At 42.3% G+C, this 15,566-nt stretch overlaps 1 protein-coding gene across 1 annotated transcript in view; it reads right to left on the bottom strand.

Annotated features, from left to right (window-relative positions):
• Napb (NSF attachment protein beta) overlaps positions 1-14,317 on the bottom strand; it is a 50,069-nt gene extending 35,752 nt beyond the window's left edge. Inside the window, exon 1 of the mRNA XM_021656593.2 lies at positions 14,128-14,317. Coding sequence (XP_021512268.1) covers positions 14,128-14,225 — 98 coding nt within the window. The 5' untranslated portion in view covers positions 14,226-14,317. The remainder of the gene's footprint in view (positions 1-14,127) is intronic.
• Positions 14,318-15,566: the final 1,249 nt, after the last annotated feature.

The following is a 15,566-nucleotide window of genomic DNA, read 5'->3' as shown; positions in this document are numbered from 1 at the left end:
GAGGACTGGCTTCCGTGCTCCCAGACAGCACCAAGCCAGCCTCCAGAGGACGGTAGGGCCTCTACTCAGCTATGATGCCTGTGCACCACAATGATGGAGCAGCATGGCAGTACAACCCTAAGGGTGGAGTAGTAGCACTCATACTCTGGCACTAACCAACAGCTCTCTAATTAGACTTTGGACCTGCTCAACAAGAAGGACATCTTGCCTGGTATTGGAAACCTAGCCAGTCACCCAGGGCTAATGAAGTCATGGATCTTGAAGGAGCATCTGCAACTTCTACTTTAGTAAACAGCATCAGCACAACTCCTACATTCTAAATGTTTCTCCTTATACCAACAGATAAGTCTAGACCTCACGCCTCTTTAAGGAAACCTCTCCTTGCAACAGACGGAGACCATAACAGAAAACTACAACCAATCAGAACACAATGCTGTGGGTAGATCCACAAAACTACTCCAAAAGGTACAGGGAACAATGAGGAAGAAAGGTCAGAAAGATTTTAAGGGCCAGACTATCAGGGAGTTTGTGAGATTATTGTTTCCTAGAAATGTCAGAAGCTGTACCCATAAAGTCTCACCAACATGACAGCCTAAGCATGAACTGAACAAAGACAACAGACATACCAAAGCAAATGAGCGTAAAGTCCACAAGGCCTCAACCCTTCAGAAAGAACATCATGCAACTAAGGAATGGTCAGAGTGGGAAAAATATTATTCCCTATGGAAGAGCTACCAATTGGTTATCCCCAAATATAAATATAAATGGTCAGTACAACATGCATCCATCCATACAAGTAATAGTATACAGACTAAGCAGGTTATATTTAGAAAGGAATATATATTCTTAGATAGATTGATAGATAGATAGATATAGATATAGATATATATGTGTGTGTGTGAGAGAGAGAAAACACAAAGAGAGACAACAACTAATGAAAGACTGTGGAAGCTTTAGCAGGTTTAACATTGATGAAGGAAGTAGGTCACTAGAATGGGCCTTGAGAACCATGGTTGGACCCTGCTTCCTCTATGGTCTCTGCTTCCTGTTCCAGACAGAGGTGTGTTCCAACCACATGAAACGACCTACTATCACACCTCTACCATGACAGACTTCTCTCAAACCTTGAGACAAATAAATCCTATCTTATGTTGCTTTTGTCATGTATCCTGTCACAGCAATGAATAAATAATACAAAAAATCAGTACCAGAACTGGAGCTATTGCAATAGTAAACCAGATCATGTGGTTGATTTGCAGGAAAACATGGAGATTGGTGACATAGGCTAGCAAAGCCCTAGAAAGCTATAAATAGAGCTTAATGTGTCATTGCAGTGGGGGTAGAGAAGGCCTGAATGCTGCTATAATGTGAACAGTGAAGGTGTGACTCACCAGGTTTCAGACAGAAACAAGAACTCCACCAGGAACAGGGCCATTTATAGCATATTCTGGCAAAGGATCTGGCTATGCTCTGCCCCTGTCCTGAAAACGTGAATGAGGTGAATTAAAAAGTCATGGACCATGTATTTTGTAGAATTCCAAGACACAATAGCATCCACACTATAGAATAGTAACTGCTTGATGCTCTTAACCAGGTTTAGGTGGGCAAGTAGAACAGATATATATATACATATATAATAGTTTCTAGAGGAAAGGGATATGAGCAGTTTAAAAGCTGTGGGTAGCCAGGTAATGGTGGCACATCTCTGTAATCCCAGCATTTGGGAGGCAGAAGAAGGTGGATCTCTTAGTTCCGGGCCCGTGTGGTCTAGAGAGTTAGTTTCAAGATGGCCAGGGCTACATGGAGAAACCTTGTCTCAAAAAAGAAAAGAAAAGAAAAAAAGAATAAAAGCTGTGGGTAACATAGGCTTGGAGAAAACATCTCCAAGTGTTAAAGAGACTAGTGCCGAGAGAAATCACACTGAAGAGTATAATTATAAGCAAAGTGCCTATGTGTGGGGGTGGGGGGGAGCAGAACATGCATGGCCATATACACCAAGAACTCCAGAATGATTTTGAAAAACCTGAAGTTTGGCTCAGGAGAGATGGCTCAGCACTTAAGAGCACTGTCTGCTCTTCCAGAGGCCTGAGTTCAATTCCCAGCAACCACATGGTGACTCACAACCATCTACAATGAGATCTGGTGCCCTCTTCTGGCGTGCAGGCATACATGCAGACAAAATACTATACATAATAAATAGATAGATAGATAGATAGATAGATAGATAGATAGACCTAAAAAGAAAAAAGAAAAAACCTGTAGTTTTAATCTAGTTTTATTCTGTATAGAAGCTCATTGAGATGTATAGACTTTAGGTCTAGCTATTCTTGCTGCATGTTTCCCCCCCACAAGTGCTTTGCAATAAAGTTTTAGTAAAATAATTTTATATGTGCATTTGTGTGTATGAGAGTGCAGGTGAGTGGACAACTTTCAGGAATTGGTTCTTCCCTTTCACTGCATTGAAGTAAGGTCTTTCTTGTTTTTGCTGTTAGGGTACATATTACAGGCTTGCTGGCCCAGAGCTTCCAACTGATTCTTATGTCTCCACCCTACACCTCAAATCACAGGAGTGGTGGGATTACAGATGCATGTCACCACAGCTCAGCTACTTAGAGAATTCAAGGCCAGTGTGGGCTACATGATACCTTGCCTTGGAAAGAAAGATGAGGAAGAGAGGAGAGGAAGGGAATGGAGACTTTGACAGATCGCCTGCTCTAACAGACCCACCTAGAGAAGTGTTCTAGGCTTAGACCACTGAAGCCATGGTCCAAGGGGGCAGGCTACATCTCATGCTGGCAGAATCTGGCACTGTCCACATGGCAACGGTTTTGGAGGCATGAAAAACACAAGTAATGGAGTCACAGAGGCTTACACTAAGTCTTAGAAGATGCTGCAACAAGGCAGCATGTGACTAGATTTCCTGCAAGAAGGCTCTTAGAAGCCATTGTGCAAAGCCATGAAGGTGAAACCTGAGCTATAATGAAGATATCAGGATACTGAAGATGCCAGAAAAGGCCTATTCCCCATGAAAACAGAGAAAGAGCTACTTTGCAGCTACTCTTAATGTTTAGGAACCAAACTTAAGGAATACCAGATTCTCAGCATCTCAGTGTGATTTTGGCTGTTGTTACTATTTTAAAGGTCACTTAATATATTCCAATTTTCCCCCTTATTTCTGGTGCTACAGAGAATTTGACTAAAAGAGAAGTACAGAATAGATTTGCAGTTACCAAGGCTTGGGAAGGGTTACAGAACAGCAGGGGGCAGAGAAGATGATTAACAGGTACAAGTAGTGGGTGAACATGTCATATTTTATAGCATACAGCAGGATAAATACTGTTGACATCATTTCAAAATAGTGGAGATGATTCTGAATATTCTCCACAGAGATATAGGATGATAGTTATGACAACTGCTCTGCCCTATACTACACCGTTAACATATATTGAAATGTCATGTTATGGTACAATTACCATGTATATTTTTTAAAAAGGTAGCAGGAGGGAGATACTCTTCAAATGTGAAGTTTTAAAGCCAAAAGCCAAGGGTGAAGGGGACACAACAATCAAAAGTTTTTTTCTTTTTCTATTAATTGATCACAGAGCTCAATGTTCAGCAGTAAGGACTAAAAGTCCAGGGTTGGGTCTTGCTCAGACCACAAGAAGATAATGCCATGCACAGCCCTGTCACAGGAGCAGTTAGGCCAAGAGATAAAGAGTCACAACTAGGTTGGGTGCTAGCACGTGCCAACAAAATGACTCCTCAAAGCTCTTTCCCATAGACTTAGATTCAACATCCTGAGACCTTTTCACCATTTCTGCTTATTTAAGGGGGGAAAGGAAACCATGGATTCTCAAACAGAACACTTCACATTTAACAACTGGCTAACAAGGAATTAGTTGGCTTAGTTTCCTGAATAAAGGAAATGGGATTGGTCTGCACAGTAGGGAAGGCTAACTGAGCTTATGGCAATGTTCTGAAGCTTCACCTTGATAGGCAGAGTGTATGCCAGTGAGAACCAACAACAGAACAGACTCAAGATAGGTAAATACCTAAGAACAGCATCAGTTCAATAAACTTGAAAACCAGCTACACACAACCTAATTGGACTAGTGGTGTTTTCAATGCATGTTGCCAGCTATGGTGGCACATGCCTTTAATCCCAGCACTCAGGAGGCAGAAGCAGGAGTGTGAATTCAATGCCAGCCTCATCTACATAGTAAAGTACAGCCAGAGCTACACAGTGAGACTTTTATCTCAAAAATAATTTTTAGATGCTTACAAAAATGCAATCTTTGAACTAAATTTCAATCTTTATTAAATATTAATAACAGCTGTAATTCCCAAAGGATAATGTTACCTAAATGTAAACTTACACACACTGTATATAGTAAACCTCCATTGAAAAGCTGGGGAGAAACAAATTCAGTGTGGATGGGTCCTGCTGGAAGTCAGGGGGTGGTCTGTAGGCCAGAGCATCAAGATTCAGAGAGGGCCATTCCCCAGCAAGGAAGCCCCACTTGACAGAGGAATTTCAAGGCCAGGCATAAGACCTGAAGGGTTGGGTCAGGTCTGGTCAGGTCAGATCAGGTCAGGAAACTGAAACAGAGCCAGTCTCTAGAAGGCTGCCTTTGGGAGAGAGAACCTTTTACCAGATGGTGTAGCCAAAAAAGACAGCAAGCAGTGGAGATGAGTTCGGTCTTCCCGAGGAAAGGGGTCCCTAAGGACTGCTCCATAGTGCCACTCCTTCCGGATAATGCACACAGCTCTACAGCAGCAAAAAGCACTCTAAGAAGACAGCCAAGCTCCACATCCTTCCTCCCAAAACACAGAAGCCCGAGCTGCCACCACTGCTACTGCAGACTGGGGGGAGCCAAGGAAGCCTTGAGTGAAAGTGCACTGTTGCCGTGGGCGTGGCCACTTCAAGAATACAACGTCTCTGATACATGGGAAATTGGCAAAGAGAATAGCAAACCTCCTCCCCACGAGCTGTAGGTAACAATCACACGGAGGTTCTGGGTTGTTACATAGTTGGTTTTCTCTATCAGAGCAAGGACAGCCTACCTAACCCCAGCTCTTTTGGAGATGGGTCTATGTGCCTGTCCTTTCTTCATTCCGTGGCTGCTCCTTGTCAGGCTCAAGGGCAAACCTTGCTGGACTCCAGCAGGCAGGCTAGGAGACTGACTCCATGTACTGAGAGCCCTCCAAAAAGGGAAGAAAAAACAAGCATTTCAAACAGAATCTCAGAAAACTTTCCATGACACAAAGAACATCTGAATCCAAACACTGATCCAGCCAACCATGCACTAAGGTCCATTGAGAAATCCTGATAAACTATCCAATTCTATAAACAAAGAAAATCTCTGGGTTCCCACATCAAAAAGCAAAGGTACTTACAAACCTAAGAAATGCTGTTAGGAGTGGATTTCAGTGCTAACTTGCAGCTGACAGCAGTGGGCATTTTTCCAGAACTCAAAAGGGAGAGAAAGTCACACTGCTATCAAACAGTTGCTCAAGCTATCCATCAACTAACACAAACCAAAACTTCAGGAAGACTAAGAAAGGACCAGAGAATGTCAGCCAGGCAGCACTGGATATATTTATTACAGATCTAAGACTAAAGGACACAATGAGAAAGGTTTAAAAAACACACAGGACTTTTTATTTTATTTTTTTCTCTAACTACAAATAGCAAAATCCCCCACACCAAACCAACAACCACAGAGAATGGAGGAAGGAGAAGGTGCACATACTTTGAATCACATGGGAATAGGTGTTTCCCAGAACAAATGAAATAAAAGAGGCCTAAGAGAGGAACAGACACTGGACTATTTTTAAAAGCTTTATGTCATGAATGTAACAGCAGAACAAACCACAAATGTTTCCAAATAAAAAAGAGACCACAGAAAGAACCAAATAACATAAAATACAGTAAGTATATTAAAGTACTCCAACAGTTTAGAACTAGTCAGATCAATATCACTTTCAGGTTTGCTCACAAAACAGCCACAGAAGAGGCACAGTGAATGTGAGGCTCTTCTAAAAGGCGTAGGGCAGGGAGTCAGAAAGGCTGCAGAGGACTGGAGAGCTGCCTTGGCTGCTCCTACAGAGAGCACAGATATGGCAGCTCACAACTGTCTGTAACTGCTGTTCTAGATGATCTGACATCCTCTCTGGCCTTCTTGCACACCAGGCATACATGTGGTGCAGACATACAGGCTAAACACCTATATGTGTAAAATAAAAAATAAATAAATAAAAATATTTTTAAAAGATGGCTTAAAAAATACATCACAAGTTTGAGGCCAGCCTGGTCTACATAAATGAGTTCTAGGCCAGCCAGAGCTATACAGCAAGACCCTGTCCGGACCTAGGCCCCTACACATATGTAACCGATGTGCAGCTTGGTCTTCATGTGGGTACCCTAACAAGTGGAGTGGGGTAGAAGAGGAGCCCTGTCTCTGACATGGACTGTTTCCTGCTTTTAGATCATGTCTCCCTAGTGGGGCTGGCTTGCCTGACCTCAGTGGAAGATGTCCTCAATCTTGATGTGACTTGATGTGCTGGAGTGGGCTGATAGGAGGGAAGGGCTCCCCTTTTCTGAGAAGAACAGGAGAGGGAAAGGGAGAATAGGGTGGGAGTGGGAGGAGATGTAGGAGAGGGCCGCATTCAGGATATAAAGTAAATGAATAAATAAACTTATATATAAAATAAAATAAAACAAGAAAACCGGCACACACCAGCTAACTTTGGTTAGATGTGTCACAACCTCAAATAGCCCTGACATGCTACAAAAAGGCTTCTCTGGCTCAGTCCCCCTGCAGGTGGGTTGTGATGTTGGGTTCTTTCCTAAGGGTTCTCACTCTCTACCCTGGGATGTCTCCTTCTTCATTTCTTAAAGAGAATGAAGAGACAGCAGAAGCAAAGTGAAGCCCTGCATTTCCAAGGGGAAATATATATCCTTTCCACTCAAATTCCCCAGAGTTAGTGATGAAGCCACCACAGGCTGGTGGGGAAAGGGGAGCTCACTGACACAGGGCACATGGCCACAGGATGAATGCATGATCTTTCTTATATAATACACAGTCCCAAAGCAGTATATGCACACAATAAAAACATGGACCTGTGCCCTAGTATTCTGGAATAGACAAGGCAGAATTTGGACTCAAAAGCCTCACATAAGAAAAAATAAAATGTATTCTATAATACTAAAGATAAAGGTAAAGTTATATTAGCTGTTAATATCTTTGATGGAAGCAGCAGTCACCTTCTCAAAGCAGAGATACAGGAGATCCACAGAAACACAGAAAGAGAAGACAGTAACACACTCCTCTCAGCCCAAAGCAGATCAAATAGAAAAAAGCCCAGGCCTAATTTTCTAGTCAGTAGTTAGACATTGTGGATCTCTAGCAAACTGAGACGCAAGCATCCACCTTCATCTGTGCTCACAAAGACCATTCATGAGCATTGTTAACATATTAGGTGGCAACGAAAGCAGAGAAATAGCTGTTAGTTTTCTAACCATAAGAAACTATAACAGAAATTTAAATGAAATACACAAAAAAAGCTCTTCTGTCTAGAAGGATGCCCCCAACAACTCAAAAAGCAAACAAACTTTAGATAAAAGCACTATGTATCAGGTCCTACAGGACACAAGTAAAGCGGTTTAAAAATTCACACCTAAACCAGATTCATGGAAGTTAAAATAGAAACAGCAAACTAATATTTCCCACAAAAAGAAGAGCTAGAGGGAAAAATAAATGATAAGAAAAACCAAAAAGCAATAAAGGTAAAACCAGAAATAATGGAGAAGGCAAGCAAAGCAGCAGAATAAATGAGAATACTGGTTGCTGGAGAATACAGGATAAAAAAAAAAAAAAAATCAATGGAAAAGAGGAAGGAAATCAATACAAAAATAAGTAGCAAGAAGGAAAGGGGAAAAAAATACTGGAACAGAAGACTTCTGGAAAACATAAAAGACACTGGCAAACTCTGCAAATCTATGTTTAAACTTTAGATGAAATGAATAATTTAATATACTTTTTATTACAAATAGTATATTTAAATGTTCCAAATTGAAAAAAAAAGCTATATTAGTGAAGAAAGTTATACATTGAGCTAAGGAAATGCTTAGTGCTGGGAGTAACAAGATACACACTTAGAATCCCAGCACTGTGCAGGGGTAGAGACAAGATTCCGTGTGTGTGCCTTGTTTCAGATTCAGTGAAATACACACCACTTCTCAAGATGATAGTAAGGCAGAAAGTGTTAGGAGTGACATTTGTCATTCTCCTCTGGCTTCTGGATGTGGGCACATACACCACACACACTAAAAACAAACAAAGAAAACCAAATAAACAAACAAACCAAAACCCACACACTTATAAAGCCAACAGTTTCACTAAAGTGTAGCTACACACTCCGTGAAAAATTAGGAAAAGAGAGAAACACCAAAATTCTTTTCGGAGGCACCTGCAACATCAACGTTTCAACCTGATAAAGGCTATGCAAAAAGAATGAGTTAATGCCCAGACCCGAAGGGCTTCAACGTGGGCTCCTAAGGGAGGAGAGTGGAAGGAATAGGAGAGGACGAGAAGCGCAAGGAGGGAAGCCAAGTCTGTTTGTCTGATCAAGGCTTCATTTATTAGAAATTTTTACCCAACTTATATAGGGAGAAGGCAGGAGAAGGGGGAAGGTGATTAGCTGCTGCAGGAGACAGGAAGAGTGCTTTCACGTGTTAAATAGGGTGCCTGCAAGATACCATAGGGATGTTTTCTCACGGATGCTCTAACAAACGGATGTCCTCACAGTCAGTCTATCACCCATGAGTTAGGGTCCTAGATAACTTTCACTAAATAGCTTTAGGTCTCCACTAAATGACCTTTGCTCACTATTTGGCTTTGGCCTAGTAAACACCTTTTGTTTCCACTAGATAGCTTTGACTCACTAATTGACTTAGGCTTCAGTAGATAGCTTTGGCTCCCGGCAAGTTAAACAATTCCTAATAAAAGTGTGTAAAAAACAATCCAATAGAACTTGTTAAAAAAGGAAAGAAAGAAATTTAAAACAACAACAACAACAAAACCCACGAACATAGTCTCTTACCCTAACTGTGGGAGGCCCTGGCAGATTGACCACAAATTTGAGAGCAGCCTGGGCTACAGTAAGACCCTACCTCAAAACAAAGCAATTCAGAGAGGTTTATTCTAAGAATGCAAGAATAGTTCAACAGGAACCCACCCACTAATCAACATATTAATAATCTGAAGGTGAAAAATAATTTTTATTTCTATAGATATTGATTAGGCTTTCCAACTAAAACAGTGGCCCATGATGAAAATACCCAGTAAAACTGAAATTCCCTGTGAGAAATACGCCTTAATTCAAACAGTGTTGACTAAAATACTTAAGATTTTAATTGTTTTGGTAAGTTCTACTTGAAAACAGAAAAGTTAAGATTCTGAAATTCTAATTCCAAGTTTCAACTTCCTATGAATTGTATGAGTTGCTGAAAGGTTTTTGAACGTAGTGCTGATTTTATCATCATATCAAATGAACACTGTTATGCTATGTTAGACCTGTTATGAAGGTCTAACAGGTAATAACTAGGATAATACTGTGATCTGGCGACATGGACACTCTTGGTTTACACCCATTTTCTTGATATTTCAAAAAATGCCACTTTGGGGATGTTTTAGTTAGGGTTTCTATTGCTGTGATAAAACACAATGATCAAAAGCAACTTAAGAAGGAAAAGGTTTGTTTGGCTTACATGTCACCAAGTCACAGTCCGCTGAAGGAAGCCAAGGCAGAACCTGGAGGCAGAAACTAAAGAAAAAGCCATGGAAGAATGCTGCTTGCTGGCTTGCTCCCTGTGGCTTGCTCAGCCTGCTTTCCTATATAACTTAGGACTGCCTCCTGTGTGCTGGACCCTCCCACTCCACATCAATGATGAAATCAAGAAAATGCCTACAGACTTGCCTACAGGGCAATCTAGGGAGACATTTTCTGAACTGCAGTTTATCTACCCAGATAACTGTAGCTTGTGTTGAGTTCACATGAACAATCAACCAGGACAGAGCAATATTATTTATAACCACTAATGAGTAATTCTCAGAAATAAGAAGCATCTAAAAATCAGAAGTACAAAATCCCAGAATTATGGATTTAAATGGCATGTACTATTATTTCTCTTCTATATAATATACTAATATCCATATCTTAGTTCTTGCATTATAAGTAACACACAAATATTCCCATGCTTCTTACACTGTGACATATGTCTTTGTAAGTAACGAGGTCTACATTTACTGTTTTGTTTTTGAGACAGGCTGGCATAAAACTCAAGATCATCCTGCTTCAGCCTCTTGACTGCAAGCATTAAAGGCATGGGTCACCACATTAATAATTTTTTGTTGTTGTTGCTTTTTCTTTTCCTTCCCTTTCCTCTCCCCCTCTCTCTTTCTCTCTCTTTCTTTTTCTACATAGCTCTGGATGTCCTGGGACTCACAATATAGATAAGACTGAACTTACTATGTAGACCAGGCTGGCCTCAAACTCACAGAGATACACTTGCTTCTGCTTCTCTACTGCTAGGACTAAAAGTATGTGCCATCACATCCAGATGATTGATGACTTTTTTTTAAATTGAATCTACACGTAAGTATTAATCACAACTGAGAAAGATGTAAATGCTCTCTAGGCTATCATATAACCATAATAAACATGGAAACAGAATCTTCACTGAAATAAAAACAAGTGAACAAAATGGATCTAGCCTACAATATCTGAATTTTCACAAACAGATATTAAGTTGACTCATGCTTAGTTACAGTGACCCAAAAGGATCCTTCACTAAATTTAGACCAAGACCACCAAATATTTAGCTCTTTTATTTGCCCTGAGATTGAGGAACATTGCAAAGGAACCATCAGGGCCTGGGAACATAGCTCAGTGGCAGGACAAACGTTTGCCCAGCATGTACAAGGCCAGAGGCTGCATCCCCAGCACTGCAAACAAACAAACAAAGGAAGATAGGAAGCTCCAAAACATTTTCCTGTCATTTCCTAAGTATGGCTTCTTTCAATGAGCACTGTGCAAGACATCCTCAATCCATGTTCGTCTAGCAACAAATGAAGACATCAAGGAGATCTTTGCAATCTGAAAGAATCCTACTGTCAATTTGGCCAGCTTAAGATCATTCTAGTAGTTCCTTGAGATTCTAAATTAAACTTTGAAATTAACTACAAATTTCCACAGCTGCTCTCCAGCAACTCACTATGTGAAATTTTGACTTTTTCCAGGGTGGTTTTACACTGTGCTCTTATGAAAGAGTGAGAATTAATCTGACTCCACGGCTACAAAGAAAAAGAAGCATCACTCTTTAACTGGAAATAAGAGAGAAAACAGAAGTAACACTGTTTACAGACATGTCTGCATCCTTCCTCAACTGTTTTCCTTTATGGACCTGCAGGGGGCCCTTCCCCCAGGCTCCGGCCAGCAAGCCGAAGAAACATCCAACAGACCCGTGCTTGTGAATAGCCACGCATATTTCCATCTAAAGCAACAACATAAAGACAGAGTTATGGAATAATACTAAGAACACAGTATTGCCACAAAAGTAGTGTGCAGCATACAGGAGATGAAGTCAAGCCAAGCTTTAATCTGCCGTTAGGAGATTAACAGTCAATGACGTGAAACATCTGCAATAAGCCAAATGGCTCTTTAAATGTCTGTCACATCCTCAAAACACCACCTGTCCATCTCTTAAACAGGAACTCTGATGATGCTTGTCATTATCAGTTCTTTGTTAACCTGAGAGCCTCCCATGGGGATAGGTGACACTATCATAATGAGGGATAAATACCGAAGGGAGGCGGGGCAGGGCAACATGTAAGGTGATGACAGACGCAGGTACTGTCACACCCATAGTACCTTAAACATCTAAAACTGAAACAAAAGTTTAGTGTTCCCACTGTCAAAGAGAAATAGGCCTGGTTTAAAGTTTCACATACTGATATACTTAGAATGAATCTCATGAAGCTCTCCACATATTCTTCTTCCTCTGAGCTTTCCAGGACCAAATACTACTGGAAACTGGTCCTCACAGCACAAAGAACACTTGACCTGGCTAAAAGTCTTAAGACTATCGACCACTTTTGGCTTGAAATCCTACAAAACTCAATCCATCTGCCCCTCTGCCTCCTTGATAGAGAAGTTGACAGCTTTGATAAATATGTGGATAATCATCCCACAGCCATTTCCAACATCCATAGGTCTAAGTATTTTGTAAGTACAAACTCGGTGATTACTAATCATGAGACACACTGTGGATCATAGCAGAACAAAGTGAGGCCCAAAGAAGCAAAACTATTCTGTTCCAGGTTCCAAAGCCGTAATAGCTTGAGTGAATAGGATGCAGTGACTCTATGCAACTGAGTTTGAATGATGGAAGATGAAAGTCTTCCTACAAGGCCACTGACAGCACAGCAACAGGCAAATAGGTGTTTCTTCAGAAACGGAAGTCGCTGAAATCCTTTTAGATGACTGCCTCAAGATTTGACCTAGTTTCCTCAAAACAATGTGCCTTTTGACCAAAAGAAATGTCCACAGCTGGCTCTAGGAAGCACATCCTGATTTGAAATATACCATGCATTAACATCATCTCCCAAGGTGAGGTACTGTGCCATTGAATTCCACAGGAATTGAACAAATCTTGTGTGTTTTATGACTCACAGACAAGAATTAGTCTTTGACACCTGCAATGTCACTTGTCCCTTTGAAAAAAGAGACAGTATCTGTTACTTACAGCTATGGTTTCAAGGGCCATATTACATGAGAAATTTAGGACCCAGCAGTGACAAATGCCCTTAGAGGTCTCCAAGGATAGTCTCCTCCTTTTTATCTTGGCAGACCATGCTACCATGCACTGTATCAAAGTGACCCTGAGCATTTCCTAGAGATAGTAACATAATGGGGTTCCAATAATTATGTAATTATAATTACATAATAATTATTATAATTGGTAGCCAAATGAATGAAGTTGTTAAAAAAAAAAAAAAAAAGCTTCAGCTGACTGGGTGTGTTTCAGAACTAAATGTCCAAATGGAATTTTTACAAAAATAAAACTGTGTCTCATAACGCCGTGAAGTTTGTACCACTAGCCCTTCCCGAAAATGAAAATCTGTTCTTGGTACAGATTCTTCACTTTCAAATGGGGGGAAAAATGAGGCACACCCGTAATTTCTGCCGCTGTCATAAACAGCTGAATCATTCGCATAATCAACAGCCCAGAATTCTTCCACAAGCTCTCATGCAGGTTCTGCTTTCTGAAAGCTCAGAATGTAAAAAATCTTCCCCTACCACAGTATATAAGAATTATACAAAATTATGGGACTCCCAAAAGATACTGACTTTAAACAGGAGCAATGTTACGGTTCATCAAACGGGAGGCCCTGGGTACGAGTACAAATCACTACGGCAAAGGAATAACACACACTGAGGAAATGATTTCAAAGCCCTTGGGTCGCGGCCAGCCGCAAGTGCCTGGGATACAGGGGCGCCGACCTCGCGCTTCCCCATAAGCCGCTAGCAGATGCTGAGCGATGGGCTGAATTCCAGGACCTCAAGGTCCTAGCTCCCCTGTGTGACTTATGACCCTGACCAGGGGAAATGATGAATCCCGTCAGCAAGGAAGGGTTGCGTTCCCAGAGGGGCAGCTCGGCGCGGACCCTGGCACCTGCACCAGACCACCGGCGACGCGAGGGGCTTGGGGGACACAGAGGTCTCTTAGAGCGTGTAGGCGTTCTGGGTTGTTTAAGGGTGCCTGAGGACTGAGAGGCAGGGGTTCTCCGGGCGTAGGTGAGGGGTACCCAAGGCCTGAGGATCCCCAAAAGGCTCTGGGGCTTGCAGTGTGTGCAGACTGGAGAGCCCCACGCACGGCCCAAGGGATGCTGTGAGCCCCTGGGGGCTGTGGGACCCAAGATGGATCGTGGGCCACCTGGATGTGTTCCAAAGCCGCTGGGAACCCAAGAACCCTAATCAGTTGCGGGGGTACTCTGCGGTAGCAGCCGGCTGGGCAGGGGATCGGGAATCAAGAACCCTAAGGGCAAGACCTTTGGCGCTCACCCAAACAACCCTCGGAGGAAGGAGTGGGAGGCCTTCACTCGCTTCTCAGCCTCCGCCATAAGCTGGACCGCTTCTCGCTCTTTCCCTGCGTTGTCCATGTCGTCCGCCGCCGCCAAAGCCTCTTCTGCCGACTTGCTACCCTCCGGAGACGACTTAGCCTTCCCTCCAGCAGGTGCCGACACGCAGGCGCGGCGCGCGTAGCCTCTTGGGATCTGTAGTCCTAGACTCCACCTTAGAGGCTCATGTGTCAGAGACCGCAACTACAATTCCCAGAAGGCTGCGGGGCCCGGCCCGGCTAGAGCATCGGCGACCTGGAGATCCTCCCGCCTCCCACTGCCCCCCCCATCCCCGCCCCGCGCTTCTCCTTCCTTCCCAACCCCGACTTCAGGAGGAGGGAGAAGGGGCGTGGCCTTCTGGAGGGGTCTGTCCCTGAGGTGCACTTCAAGGTTTTAAGGAATACAGAATTAGAATGTGACAGGTGGCTTTTAGGAGAGATAAGCTAAAATACGCAGCATCAGGAATCATTGACCATGACTGAGAAGTGGCGATGGATAGATGGTTGACCAGTGCATGTTTAAAAAAAAAAGAGAGAGGGAGGGAGAAAGGGAGAGATGCAGCGCAATTTAGTCAACCATGTGGTGCCCAACCTCCCAAGTCCCCCAGAAAAGGAGCAACAGCTGGCCAAAAGAGCTATTTTTATTTTCGGAGAGCAAGATATTTAAAATGCATCATCTCCCCCAATATAAATTCAGAGTTGTTTTTAAGCGTCCCCAAACTGCAACTTTCTATTGGTCCTCTTGCTTAAAATGAAATGCATATCTTTCATATAGGCGTAATCTACTCTTTTTATTGACCGAATTCTATTAAATGGCTGTGAGCCAGCGAACTCTTATCCTTTACATAATGCTGGCCACAGTGGGTGGATCTTGACAAAATTCCTCTCTGCCAAGAAGACTTCTAATCTACTAAATATCCATAGATGAAATCCTGTGCCAATGACTTCTAGGCCTATTCCAGAGGGAGTTGTTTTTTAATACAATGTCTAGACCATTTACGCTTGGCAGTGCTAACTCAGAGGTGGTGCGGCAAACAGAATCACTGCCAAATAAGCGTTTCTGATGATTTAAAACTCTTCATGAATACACTGTGGGAACTGGCAAGCAGAACTTATCTAAGAAGATGAAGCCTGCCTTCGGAGAACAAAGCAAGAGGGTTCAAACTCCTGGAAACAAGTTACTAAAACTGATGTCACAGTGTGACTGGATCTAACCACAGCAATACACTCTCAAGATAGAGGGAAATATCAGCTCTTTGTGCACAGTTTTATTTACTGTACTCTTCTCATTTTTGAAAAACTGATCTGTATGCTTGGAGCAGGAGGGTAGATGGAAATTGGAGGTGGCAGTAGATATTGGATAGAAGAGAGAAAAAGGCAACAA

Source organism: Meriones unguiculatus, chromosome 4, assembly GCF_030254825.1.
Source record: "Meriones unguiculatus strain TT.TT164.6M chromosome 4, Bangor_MerUng_6.1, whole genome shotgun sequence".
NCBI classification, from domain to species: Eukaryota; Metazoa; Chordata; class Mammalia; order Rodentia; family Muridae; genus Meriones; species Meriones unguiculatus.
This window is presented reverse-complemented; position numbering and strand designations above follow the sequence as displayed.